This window comes from Ahaetulla prasina, chromosome 5 (assembly GCF_028640845.1).
Source record: "Ahaetulla prasina isolate Xishuangbanna chromosome 5, ASM2864084v1, whole genome shotgun sequence".
Classification (NCBI taxonomy): Eukaryota; Metazoa; Chordata; class Lepidosauria; order Squamata; family Colubridae; genus Ahaetulla; species Ahaetulla prasina.
In genome coordinates this window covers 94,889,035-94,902,428 of record NC_080543.1, presented here as the reverse complement: position 1 = coordinate 94,902,428, position 13,394 = coordinate 94,889,035, and the positions used below count along the sequence as shown (strand labels likewise).

The window sequence follows — 13,394 nt, the reverse complement described above, 5'->3', positions numbered from 1 at the left end:
AGTCCTTTTTTGTCCTTGATTCATCCCATATTTTATCCAAAGGGAAAAAGAGAGAGAGAGAGAGAGAGAGACAGATGAAAAGAACCTCAAGGATCAAGACACCTTCAAATTATGCTTTTCACAGCAGGAAAAAGTGAGAGATGAAAAAATCAGCTCTCAGAGTTCTGATGCAGTAAGGAATACCTATAATACCTATACCTAGCAAGAATCCATTTCAAAGTGTTCCTGGAATTTCAATGGATCTTCTCCAATTATCAGTGATAACTGTGAGGCAGTGGTGAAATTCAGCCTGGTTCGATCCAGATCTTGCAATCCAATAGCGCCGGTAGCGGGAGGCTCCACCCACCCACCCAGACGTCATCATGTCCCATCTTTGACCCTCTGTGCATGCGTGGAGAAGGTGCGTGCTCACATTTGCCAACCAGTAGAGAAGGTAAATGAATACCACCCCTGCTGTGAGGGGTAACTGGGCTTCGGTGGTAGAATATAATGTGGGCTGTAAAAGGAATTCTAGTAAAGAACACTTGGCTTTGGCCCTGATCCTATTCACCCTTCTGACTGTAATTGCCTCACATTTTGGTTCAGGAATCTTGTGATATTAAATTTAAATTTCCTAACAGTATACATGCATGCAAATATAATACATCCTAAGCCTTAAAAGCAATGTTGGGGAAAAAAATAGGAAACATCAACATCCAATGGGATTAGCTTGTCCCACTTGCTTCAGCAGAAGGGACTTGCTGCAGACCCTGTTTCTTAAGGAATTTCAGCTGGCACAATCCAGGAGAAAAAAAGCCCTTTGGAATATCATGCTGCCGATGATGAGGTCCTCCTGCATCCTCTCGGCTTTCCAGAAGGGCTTTTAAAAAATGGCTCTGCCAGTTAGCTTGGGCCCCCAATGGGGATGCTCTATGCTGAAGATGATTGAGGGGGTAAGAGAGAAGACCCCCATCCCTTGTACCTGTAGTGGATTCCACTTACCTTTGGTTTGGAACTGGGAGTGCTCGCGCACGCAGCACTTCTGCGCATGCGCAGAGCATCTGGGATGATGTCCAGGCAGGTAGGCAGAGCCTCCTGCCGCCGCCACTACTGGTTCGCCCAAACTGGGGCGAACCGGTAGAAACACACCACTGCCTTGTACCATCCTCTTGATTTTTAATCTCTACTTAATTCTTACTAATTTTAATTGTTTTAACTGTTTTACCATTTAGAAAACCACCCAGAACCACTTCAACCATGACATGGGTGGCCTATACAATAAATAAATAAAATTTCTGACAGGGCAACCAAGATATTTTGATATTTTCAGAACTTTAGTTAACCAAAATGCTACTTACACAGAGATTATTCAAATTCAGGGTTATGTGTAGGTCACACAATGTGCTAAAATAACAAGATGTTTCAGTTGGATGAAATTAATGGGGGCTGTTCTGTGTTTTAAACAAACTCTATGTTCTTTATCTGAATCTCTAGAAACAATCACAACACTTTCTTTTTTATTATTATGCTCACATTTTCCATTTTAAAAAATGGCACAGTCCATTTACCCCAGTTTACAATGCTTAAAAAATTGAACAGACAGCAAAATCGTTATTCTTACATATAAACCCAGATTTCTGTGAGTGAATCAAATGGCAACACTTTAAATATAAAGGAAAATATTTATTCAACATATGCAAATCAGCCCAATTTGATCCATTTCAGCACTTTAAGGTGGCAAGATTAAATTTCAGTTTGAGATCTGGAGGCAATAAGATTTCATTTAACCAATAAAAAATTCAACCATAAATTATAATAAGGAAATATCAAACAGCAATAAAGATGGTAGATCCTTTAGAAGACGTTAAATCTTAAAAATGTTAAGAGTTTAAATATATTTTTGAAATAGTTCATCTGTTCCTCTTTTCAGTGCAAAAAAATCCCTCACAAAATAAGGGTAAGGAAACACCATTCAGCAGTCTCTAAAATACTCATCTAAGAGCTTCAGAGAAGTGTCCATACCTCCATTTAAAATACAAATTTCTAGAAAATGTTCTAAGTATCAAAGTATCCACTAGTTCTCTGATCACTTGCTTTAATAGTCTAGCAATTGTTGGCATGGCTCACTAGCAAGGTTAGCTTCTTCTGGCCATTGGTGAAAAAATACCAAATGACTGCTATGTAGTGGCAATGTGGAAGACCACTGTTATTTCAAGGTGATTAATGGCACATGTAGAAAATTTAGAGCTTTTAAACTAGAAGTTTAGAACTCCTTGTGAGCTAACCTACTTGGTTATTTTACTTATTGAAAGGGCAGTGGGAGGATATTTTCAATTCTCATCCCAAGTCATGTGCAGCCCAGTTATGATCCCATGGCTGAACCAGGGTCATGAAGTCATGGTGTGAGGTTTTGATAAATACCTCGGGGCTGTTATTTGTTGGGAGCTTCTGCACAAGAAAACCTAGCATAGGCTCCTGTGAAAACTAGCCACCCTTTGCTGTCATTATTAAGGAGCTCCTGACAGCTTGTAAAAGATTCGGGTATCATTCTGTTTGATATGTTTGCTTTTTATGTTTTGCTTTTAAATCTTTTGTCTGAGCTAAAAATAAATCTTAAAATTTACTGTTATGCTTATTATCTCTGGATCCAAAAGAACCAATTGCCCAGACATCTGATCACTGTCCTAACAACTTGCCAAAACACCCTAATGCCCACCTATTTCATAAGCAGTTGTAAAGAAACAATACCACAACTAGCCACAGACAGTCATAAACACAGAACGTATAACTGAGTAAACAGATTTACTCCACACTTATAATTTAGGTAACTAATTATAGTACTAGTAGCTTTGCATCAAGTAGAGTGCACTTTAGCAACAGTCATTGTCTGTTGTTATATTGTTAGCTTTATATGATATAAGTCTATCATAAAATTCTTCCATCACGCATCCTGGAGAAATGGATTTGAACCATTAACTCTATAATCAGATAAACATACAAAAGATAGGCAGTGATTATAACCAGAACAGAAAGCTGAAATGTCAAAATGTCTACCTACAGTAGACACTTTCTTCCTGGGGCAAAATGGACTGGGGGCTGGCTTTGGAGAAGTGCATACATATATTGATGCTTAACTTCTTATTTAATTAAATTTAAATTAAATAGTATTATTTGAAAGTAATCATAATTTCCCCATTTGGTCATTAAAAAGATTACATAATTATACGATATGGTCATTAAAATTCTGTCAGCAACTGGGAGGACACTGGAGTCTGAAGACTGCATCTAAACTTTTGAGGGACCAGAAAAAACAACTAAATCTTCACTGTTAACCTCTACCCTGTTGTGGTCCATCAGCAGCCTACAGAACTGGCAATGGAGTTGGACAGTGACGAGGCTGAGGTGGGGCCAGGGCCATCGGGGAGTGAGGTGCGGACTCCAGAGCCTCTAGAGACTGATAGTAGTGAAGCAGAGGAACAGGAGGAGCCTGTTTCTAATGCACATATGAGAAGAGCTGCCAGAAGGCAAGAGCAGCTCAAGTAGAGAGGACAACTCGGGAGTAGGGCCAAGAGATGATTGGCCCCTCCCATAAGGCTTAAAACAGACCAGCACCAGCAGTTGAGCTTTGCTGGAAAACAACGTTGTAGCTGCGTCTTCTGCTTCATCTACATCTTTGTTTTTGTGGCTTCTGGACATTTGTCAGGAAGGGCCTTTGGCAGTTTGCCTAATTGTGAGATAACTGAGGAATTTGTGTTGGGAGGCATTTGTTTTACTTTGAGTTGAATGACGCTGGGAATGAAGTAATTCCCAACTGTTCGAATAGTTTGTTTTTCCATGGACTAAATATATTATTACCTACTTGGGCCTGGGTCAAAACATACCCTGCCACATCCATTGTGTTATGCAACTGATTCACATTATCTAATACAAGATCCAGGTCTCTCTTTTTAAAATTAAAAGACTTTTTTAAAATGTGATGACATTTTTCTGTAGTATAAATGTGAATCCAGATGTTCAGAGAAAAAAATATGAAGAAAGCTAGGATAGAGTTGTATTTGCATATAGCAATAGCAATAATGCTTAGACTTACCTGCCACTTCATAGTGCTTTATAGCCCTCTCTAAGTGGTTTACAGAGTCAGCATATTGCCCCCAACGATTTGGGCCCTCATTTTATTGATCTTGAAGGGATGGAAGGCTGAGTCAACCCTGAGCTGGTCAGGATTGAACTGCTGACAGTTGGCAGAATTAGCATGCAATTCTGCATTCTAATTACTGCACCACCATGTTTCCTTATGTATAGAAACAATTGTTAATTTTAGCAGTAGGATCTTTTTCTACTTCTTGACTTTGTTAGAGGACGCCCTCTGAATATAAAAAACTCAGAACATCCTTGGTACAGTAAGCAGCATGCCACCAAAAAACTAAATGTTATTTTTTTCACAAATGTTTTTGTTTAATTTATCCAGTGGGTATTTCTTATTTTTAAGGAATATTATGAATTAGGTTTTGGAGGGTATTTTTGTTTGTTTTGCAATAGCAAGCAACAGTATTAAGCAGCTATGGTGACCCCAACATCACTGACAATATTCCAGAAGTCTGAAAAATGCAGAGCAGCCTTTTGCATTATGGCTCAAAAAATCTCTTTATTTGTTCCTGTGCATTTTGAACAGATTATGTGGCAGCTACCCAACATTTGGGGAATGTAAACATATTTGCCAGTTTGGAAATAAACTATTGGCATTCATATACAATATCTTCCATAGAAGGCACAGACAACTCAAAACAACCTTTGACCATAAGGAAATATAGTGATGTCATTCCCAATCATTTCTGAGACTCTACATCATCTGAAGTCACCTTTCAGCTGTTTTTCCCCCCTAAACAAATGGACCTTTTTGAAATAAAACGCCAGCCTGCAAATGCACATCACTGTTATTATTTTTTTTTCAAATGTCCTATGTGAAACAGAGAACTGTTCATAGAAGTAAGAGGTTGATTCCTTGGTACAGGAGCCCTGGTGGCGTAGTCGTTAGAATGCAGTACTGCAGGCTACTTCTGCTGAATGCCAGCTGATTGCAATTTGGCAGGTCGAATCTCACCAGGCTCAAGGTTGACTTAGCCTTCCTCAGCCTTGAGCCTTCCATCCTTCTGGGTCGGTAAATTGAGGACCCAGATTTTTGGGGGCAATATGCTGACTCTGTAAACCCCTTAGAGAGGGCTGTAAAGCACTGTGAAATGGTATCTAAGTCGATGTGCTATTGCTACATTGCACAGTTGGGGTATGGAGCTTGGCATGTGACCAAGGAGGATCACCAATGACACTAATATTTGCAAGGGCACCAGGCTGAAAAACAAGCACTGCTATTGTCACCCCCTTCCAACAATAAGTTCACTCACCACTTTTAAATGGATATACTAGAATGCAAAAAGCACCTGATGAGGTCCAAAAGACTTTGAATCCTCTATCACAAATTAATAAAACATTAATGTCAAAAAATCAATAAAAGGAAGACTTGGCTCACTTAAGACTCTTCTTCACAAGCCACAAATCATACCTCTGATTTATAAATTGATTGTGGAGCTTATGGGATATACAGAATGGATTCTGATTCTCTATTTGCTTGTTTGGAGCTATGACAATAGTTACACAGACATGTATCATACACACATACATATTTACTCTTCTGATAAAAGTCAGGACAAAAATAACATAAAATAAAAGCAGTATTCAGAGATACATTATCTGAGGGCATGTTTTAATGTCAGTGACATAGAACTTAGATGCAGAGTTGATAGTGTTAGAATCAGGATGTAAAAGCTTTCTATAAGAAAGGTATTTGTCCTGGACACAGTTACAAAAGAGGAAATAAAAGGACTCCATTTATCCCTATAAAAATTAAGCTATCCCAATACATGGAATATGCTTTCAATCACCCACATTCTAATTTAAAATTATCTTATGAGGTAGGAACTAGGTAAGGGACCTTCCTTATACTGACCTCCACCCTATGCAATATTCTTTCCTTGGTGTTATAAGGGGCCCAATCTTCCTTCAATTCTGCTAATAAATTGTATTAATATGTGCTTTCAGCTTTTATTGAACTGTGTATCTAACATAAGCACAACAAAATGGCTGTTTTACTTTCCTTGTAGTTTTGTTTTCAAATTTTGTTGCTTATGTTCGGCTATTCACTGCTAGAGTAACTCTGGATTTGAGCAAGTTATAAATATTACTCAATAAATAGAAAACTGCTGGAGAAGAATGGAGTTTCAAGAATGAAACTTGAATGATTCCTAGTTTTGTAAAAGAAAGATATTTATTTTGCTATAGAATTCATTCTACAGGCAGGCTTGCAAATTGAAAAGTATTGTATATGAATGTCACATAACAGACACTAATTACAAATTTTTAGAAGCAATGCAAAGGTCAGAGGTGAGCCTTCCAACCAAAAGTGTTAAAATTTTACATTAATTAGAGATCTAAGTTCATCACCGTCTATCCTTTTCTTTTTTTAAATTCACCTTCATTAACAGCAAATGTTCATCTAAAGCGGTGCATATTGATTAAGGGATTTGTTAAGAATTAAGAATTCAATCAATAATGAAAAGCTTTATACAGGTAGTCCTCGACTTACAACCACAACTGACTCCAAAATTTATGTTGCTGAACAAGACGGTTGTTAAGTGAGTTTTGCTCCATTTAATTACTTTTCTTGCCACAGTTCTTAAGTGAATCACTGCAGTTGTTAAGTTAGTAACACAATTGTTAAGTGAACCTGGCTTCCCCATTGATTTTACTTGTCAGAAGATTGCAAAAGGAGATCATATTACCCTGGGAAAGTGCAACCATCATAAATATGAGTCAGTTGCCAAGTGCCTGAATTTTGATCATGTGACCATGGGGATACTGCAACAGTCATAACTGTGAAAATCTGTCATAAGTCACTTTTTTAGTGTCATTATAACTTTAATAACAACAACAACAATAACAACAACAGAGTTGGAAGGGACCTTGGGGGTCTTCTAGTCAAACCGCCTGCCCAGGCAGGAAACCCTACACCATTTCAGACAAATAGTTATCCAACATTTTCTTAAAAACTTCCAGTGTTGGAGCATTCACAATTTCTGGAGGCAAGTTGTTCCACTGATTAATTGTTCTAACTGTCAGGAAATTTCTCCTTACTTCTAAGTTGCTTCTCTCCTTGATTAGTTTCCACCCATTGCTTCTTGTTCTACCCTCAGGTGCTTTGGAGAATAGTTTGACTCCCTCTTCTTTGTGGCAACCCCTGAGATATTGGAACACTGCTATCATGTCTCCCCTAGTCCTTCTTTTCATTAAACTAGGCATACCGAGTTTGGATGGTCACTACATGAATTGTTGTACATCAAGGACTAGCTGTACTTACTTGGATTCCAACTTGTATCATTAAACATGGAACCTGTTTTACACTGCTAGCTAGAGATGTACACAATATTAGAAAAAGAAATTATGAAAAGTTGTGCACCTTGTCACACAAATATGTTGATATTACAGTCTTTGGCCACAATTCCAAACCTATTACTGCTCCTACAATGACACTTAGAACACTGCAGTTTGCTATACTACCCAGATTTTCAAAACTCAAACAGTGGATTATGTTTTTCCAACTAAAAAATAACAGCAAGTTATTTTACTTTTCATGACTTTACTACTATCTCACATTTCTGGTCAAATGCAAAATGTTCTGTGTTATCTGCTGGCACGCTAAAGCAGGGGTTTCCAACCTTGGTCCCTTTAAGACTTGTGGACTTCAACTCCCAGAGTCCCTCAGCCAGCAAAGCTGCTGAGGAACTCTGGGAGTTGAAGTCCACAAGTCTTAAAGGGACCAAGGTTGGAGACCCCTGCACTGAAGAATATCAGCTAGAAGATGAAGCAACTCATAAGAATCTGTCATCTGTTTTGTATAAACAAATATACAATTAAGATCTGAAAAGACTTCTAAAGCTCTTCCAGTATATCTTGTTTCTAATTCACTTATTATTCTATTTTTAAATAATGTCTCAACATTCTGTGGGATATATTTTTCATAGCTCCACTCCTTGAAACGTTATCCTCCATCTACCAACTTCAAAAGAAGTCTTTATTGCTCTCGATTGTCCAATAACAAATCCCTGCAAATATCCATAGAGCTTCTACTACAGATTCCAGATGTTATAATGCTTATGATTACAGTAATCCTCAACTTGCAACTGTTCATTTAATCATCATTAAAAATTACAAGGGCACTGAAAAAGCTCCTTAAGTCATAGTTTTCATGCTTATGACTGTTGTAGCATCCCCACAGTTACTTGATCAAACTCTGGATGCTTGGCAACCAGCATGTATTTGCAATTATCACATGGTCCCAGGGTCCTGGGATTTCATTTGCAATCATCTTAGGTTGCTTCTGACAAGCAAAGTCAAAGGAGGAGAAGCTAGATTCACTTAACAGACGCATGATTCACTTAACAACTTCAGTGATTCCTTTAACAATTTCAGTGAATCACTTAAAAAACATGGCAAAAAGGTCATAAAATGGGACATGGTCACTTAACAACTGTCTTGCTTAGCAATAGGAATTTTGAGCGCTATTGTGGTTGTAAGTCAAGGACTACCAGCACGTACCTATCCAAATAAGTAAAAGAAATAAGACTTCAGAATACTATTGTTCTATCCCCACGCTTTTACTGCTCACATCTCCAGCAGTTTTCTAGAACATAGATATAGTAAAATACAACATAGAGATAGCAGTTTTCTAGAAGATAGAAATAGTAAAAATGTTCAAAAAGGAAGCAGCACAAGCGGGGAGGGAGCCTAACCAACTTGTCAAACTTCAATTGATTATGAATGTTTATGATCACCATTCAAAGACAAAGGGAGGCTGCTCTGAACTTTCAAAACTCTGGGTATTTTTTTCAAAAAAAGAATATTTACATGGCCCCTCATTCCAAATGCATGACTTTGAGGAGTTAACAATAATTAAAAACAGAATAAAAACATCAACAATTAAAATAAACACACACATAATCCACAACCATAACACGGATTACTACAACTTTTGCATAGGCTCAGATACACACCCAGGCCTGATGACAGATCACGTCTTTAAAGCCTTGGGAAAAGCAACGGGGTTGGGCGCATGTATTCTCTGGAGGACTGATATTCAAAAGAACAGGCAAGACAACAGAAAAGGCTTAAGAGCATCAATATTTTAAGCCAGATCATTGAGTTTGACAGTCCAGATATAATGGACCTGAACAGTTAAGAAGTCAAATCCAATCAACTCCTAATGACATCATGCAATCTTCTTGGCTGAATATGGAAAGGGTTTGCCACAGCTTTTTTCCAACCTGCCAGTCTAATCTAGCCAGGTACAACTGATCCTAATCATTTTTGAATACATCAGTCTCTTCCTGAGATATAACATACAGGTGAATGACTATAATTGGTTGCATCTTAAACAGTTTGCATTAATTGTTTTTGGTACGATATTGTCTGTTGCGTTTTTTTAGGTCAATTGAACTATGTCTAAAAAGGCGTAAGAAACATCCATTTGTGCTTTCTCTTTTAACTACAGAGATCCGCAGAGGAGAAAGATCACAGAAACTAGAATTTGTGCCCAAGATTCATTAAGGACTACCTTTACTAGATCGCTTTTGTGCACTGACCTGATCCCAAAGAAAAAGGCATTTGGCCCTTCAAGCCTTTTATAGATAAATCAATGTTTTTCAACCTTAGCAACTTTAACATGTGCAGACTTTAACTACCAGAATTCCCCAGCCAGCATGGGGAATGCTGGGAGTTAAAGCCCACATGACTTGTGGTTGCTGAAGCTGAGAGACATTGAGATAGAAGATTGACATGCAGTAAGAAAAAATAATGGTGTTTATTAAAAGTATATTTACACAATACTACCATATCTCACTTAAACAAGTCAAATAGGACAATGATGTTTTTTAATGCAGGCTTGCATGGCGCAATTAAACCTTAGCTTTTTAGCTAAGGCACTGTAACCAGACAAGTTTTCCGTTAACGTAGGCATAAAAATAAAGACAAATGGAAACACAAACTCAATCTTTTTTTATAATCAGTGACCAGTGCATGAGAGAATGCAGGTATAGGTAATCCTCAATTTATGACCACAATTGAGCCCAAAATTTCTGTTGCTAAGCGAGACAATTGTTAGATAAGTTTTGCCCCATTTTACAACTTTTCTGGCCACAGTTCTTAAGTGAATCACTGCAGCTGTTAAGTGCAGTTAGATTGTTAAGTGAATCTAACTTCCCCATTGACTTTGCTTGTAAGAAGGTCGCCAAAGATGACCACCTGACACTGGCAGACTGCAACTGTCATAAATATGAGTTAGTTACCAAGTGTCTGAATTTTGTTGATGTGATCGGGGGATGCTGCAATGGTTGTAAGTGTGAAAAATGGTCATAAGTCACTTTTTTCAGTGCTGTTGTAACTTTAAACGTTCACTAAATGAACTATTGTAAGTCAAGAACTACCTGTATCTAATGTGGACACGCTTTAGGTCAGGAATATAATATTTGGCAATAAAGCTTGTCTTATCACCAATTCATCTTATAAATAAGAAAGTGACAAGATGGTATTAAATGAATACACCAATCAGACATTGGAGATGCAAAGACAAAAAAAGTTAACTATTTCATGCGTTGCTATCAAAAGTACCATATCATCTTTTTCTGTTGGGTCAGCAAAGGTTTAACTGTACATTAATATGACAAGATTTAAAATTATTAGGGGAGGATTACTGTATACTGTAGCTATAAATATTTTATGCTGTTAAATAATCTCAAAGATGCATTAATGAAATGAGGCATTTTAGAATTCAGTCGTTTCACACTAAATGAAACTTAACTAACAACAGATTTTATACTGCCCCATACATTCCAGTAATTTAAGTACTTTAGCCACTCATTGATAATTTAATGTTTACCAAACAGTGTAATGGGGACAGTACATAAACATTTAAATTCATATTGGATGAAAAAAATATTTTTCCCATGCTTAAAATTAGCAGAAAAATATTTCACAAGCATTAGCAGTATCAATTAAATTGGAAGAAACTGAGTGAAGGTACATAATTTTAAAAGGCAGTCAAGCAGTTACTTTTGGGGAAAGAATATAACACTGCAAGACTAATGAAGATTAAGACTAATACATGGAGTCAATGAGACTTGCATACGTGTTTAATTCACAAAATCTCACTCCATTGTGGTAATGAGCAGGTTTATTCAAAAGTTCAATTTCCACGTGATTCTCTCATGGCCCCAAATATTTCAGTGCGGTTTATAGATCCTAAAATAAGATATGCTGGATCAAAGGCCTATTAAAGGCTATACAGCAAATCAGATTAAAGCCCAGAGTTGGATATACTGCATACAGTAGAGAAATGATTGACGTAGTTTGGGATGTCTGTGATCAACCAAGGACTATCAGGAGATAGGTCAAAACGGTATGATTACACTTCCCCACAAATCTACAGAAAAAAACTTCGGAGAATCCACTAGTCAATTTCTTGAGGTGGCCTCTTTTTTCTCCCACAGGAAAAAAAAATGCATAGAATAGAGCCTTTGTGGCATGATTTCATATAAACAAAGCCCCTACAGAGAAATGTGCAGAGGGAAGTAGTGAAATGAAAATGAAATATGTTGCCAGAAAAAAGAAATTAACCTGTGGGCTGCAGTTTAGATGAGAAGAACCATATTAATATAGGAACACAACATTGTTTATAATATTCTTGGGAAAGTGAAGAAAGGAAAAGGTGATTGGAGTATCCAAAGTCTATAGTGGAGAGTTAGTCTGACACTTGGGGAGCCATCAAAGTAGGAAATGTATGTCTCATCAAGGTAGGAAATAGAATGAATCCTGCAAAGACAGGAGGTTATGCACTATGTTTTCAAGTAAGTGAAATGCACTCATACATTTCCAAATGGTACAGACACATTGATGCCTATAATCTATCATTACTTAACCACGTCACTGGAGGTCATTGTATTCACTTAAAAAGGGGAAAGCGGTAAAAAGTTAGCAAGAGTTAGCCAGCACAGACTTTTCAAAAGCTGTCCTATTCATCTTAGTCCCTATCCCATTCTGTTCACCAAGGCACCACATCCTCTGCATTTGGGTCCGCTTTTCAACTTTCCACACCACTCTTTTGATCCCATTACCTGCAGTAGACCAGACATTCCATATGGTTGATCTCCTGGTCTGACCGGTATCTGCTATAGTCTTCCCACAAGTCCTTGACTGCTGTAACTGCCAAGATGAAGATCACTGGGGCCAACGCCAGCTCTGGCTGGAAGGCATTGACAGCGGGCACAAAATTAAGTAAAGCAATGAAAACAAAATAGACATTGGCAAAGCGATGGAACTGTTCAAAGAGATTCTTGGGCAAGAAAGACACTGCTGTGTATTTGGTGGTCTTCAGTCTATTGTTAGCTGGCTGCCTGGAGGTCTCCGTGTCAGGCCAGGCCGACAGCAGGTTGGAAGCTACAACCCGCACCTTCCTGACATCTTTCTTCTTCCTCCTTTTCTTCTTCTTCCTTTCTTTGTCTTGCTTCTGCTCCTGAGAAGATGAGTCCCCCACGGCATCTGTGCTTTCGGTCATCGCCTTTCCCCCAAAACACGCACACAGCAAGGACAGGAAATCAGTGCTGGAAGAAAGTTCTCCGGCAGCTTCCAGCACATGGAGAACCCTCCTTCTCCTCCGTGACTTTATGTGATCATCTTTGGGAACTTAGTCATGCCCTTTCAGTTTCCCGCGAGGTGAAGGAGGAGGCGGGTGTGTTCCCCACCTCCGCTCTAACAAACTTTGCCCCGATTGGGAAGGTCTCGCTCTCACGCTTGCTTTCGTTCTTTTCTTCTTCTGTGCCTCACCATCCAGTTTTCCCTTTTGCTTCTGCCTTCCACCAGCGAGGCCACTGAATGACTGGCCCGTTGTCTGGCGGGAGGGGAGTCGTACAAAGTCACTCTTGTTATCACACGTCATTCCTCATCAACCCACTAACCGGTTTCCGTTTTACTACCAAGAAGAAGGTTGGAGATTAAAGTGAAGGAAAACAGCCCCCACGGCAGCCTGTTGGACAAAATTACCTTCCCCTCGTGGCAGGCGGCGCTGGGAAAGGGAAACCGGGTAGAAAGCCAAAAAGGGTGGGTCGCGGGGAGGAGAGCGATAAAAGGACGGGCAGGAAGCTGCTTTTTTTTTTTAAAAAAAAAAAAGTAAAGTAGAAAACGGGTAAAGAGTTTTGTGTCTTTTTTAAAAACGGAATCCGATGGCTTATGGTACCAGTTTTACAGAAGTGGGGCAATTCGCAATACTCAAGTTGTTGGGGCTAAAACTTTTTACTAAAACCGGTGACATCTTTGGG

At 38.5% G+C, this 13,394-nt stretch overlaps 1 protein-coding gene across 3 annotated transcripts in view; it reads right to left on the bottom strand.

Moving 5' to 3' along the window:
• The window catches only part of ATP10A (ATPase phospholipid transporting 10A (putative)), a 185,171-nt gene extending 172,024 nt beyond the window's left edge, over positions 1–13,147 (bottom strand). Inside the window, exon 1 of one of the 3 annotated variants that reach the window (XR_009155258.1) lies at positions 12,195–13,147. Coding sequence is in view for 2 of the 3 variants with exons in the window: in XM_058184469.1 (XP_058040452.1) it covers positions 12,195–12,634 (440 nt within the window). In the remaining variant the exon portion in view is untranslated. The remainder of the gene's footprint in view (positions 1–12,194) is intronic. The other 2 variants (XM_058184469.1, XM_058184468.1) reach the window with 2 other exon arrangements.
• Between the last annotated feature and the right edge of the window lie 247 nt (positions 13,148–13,394).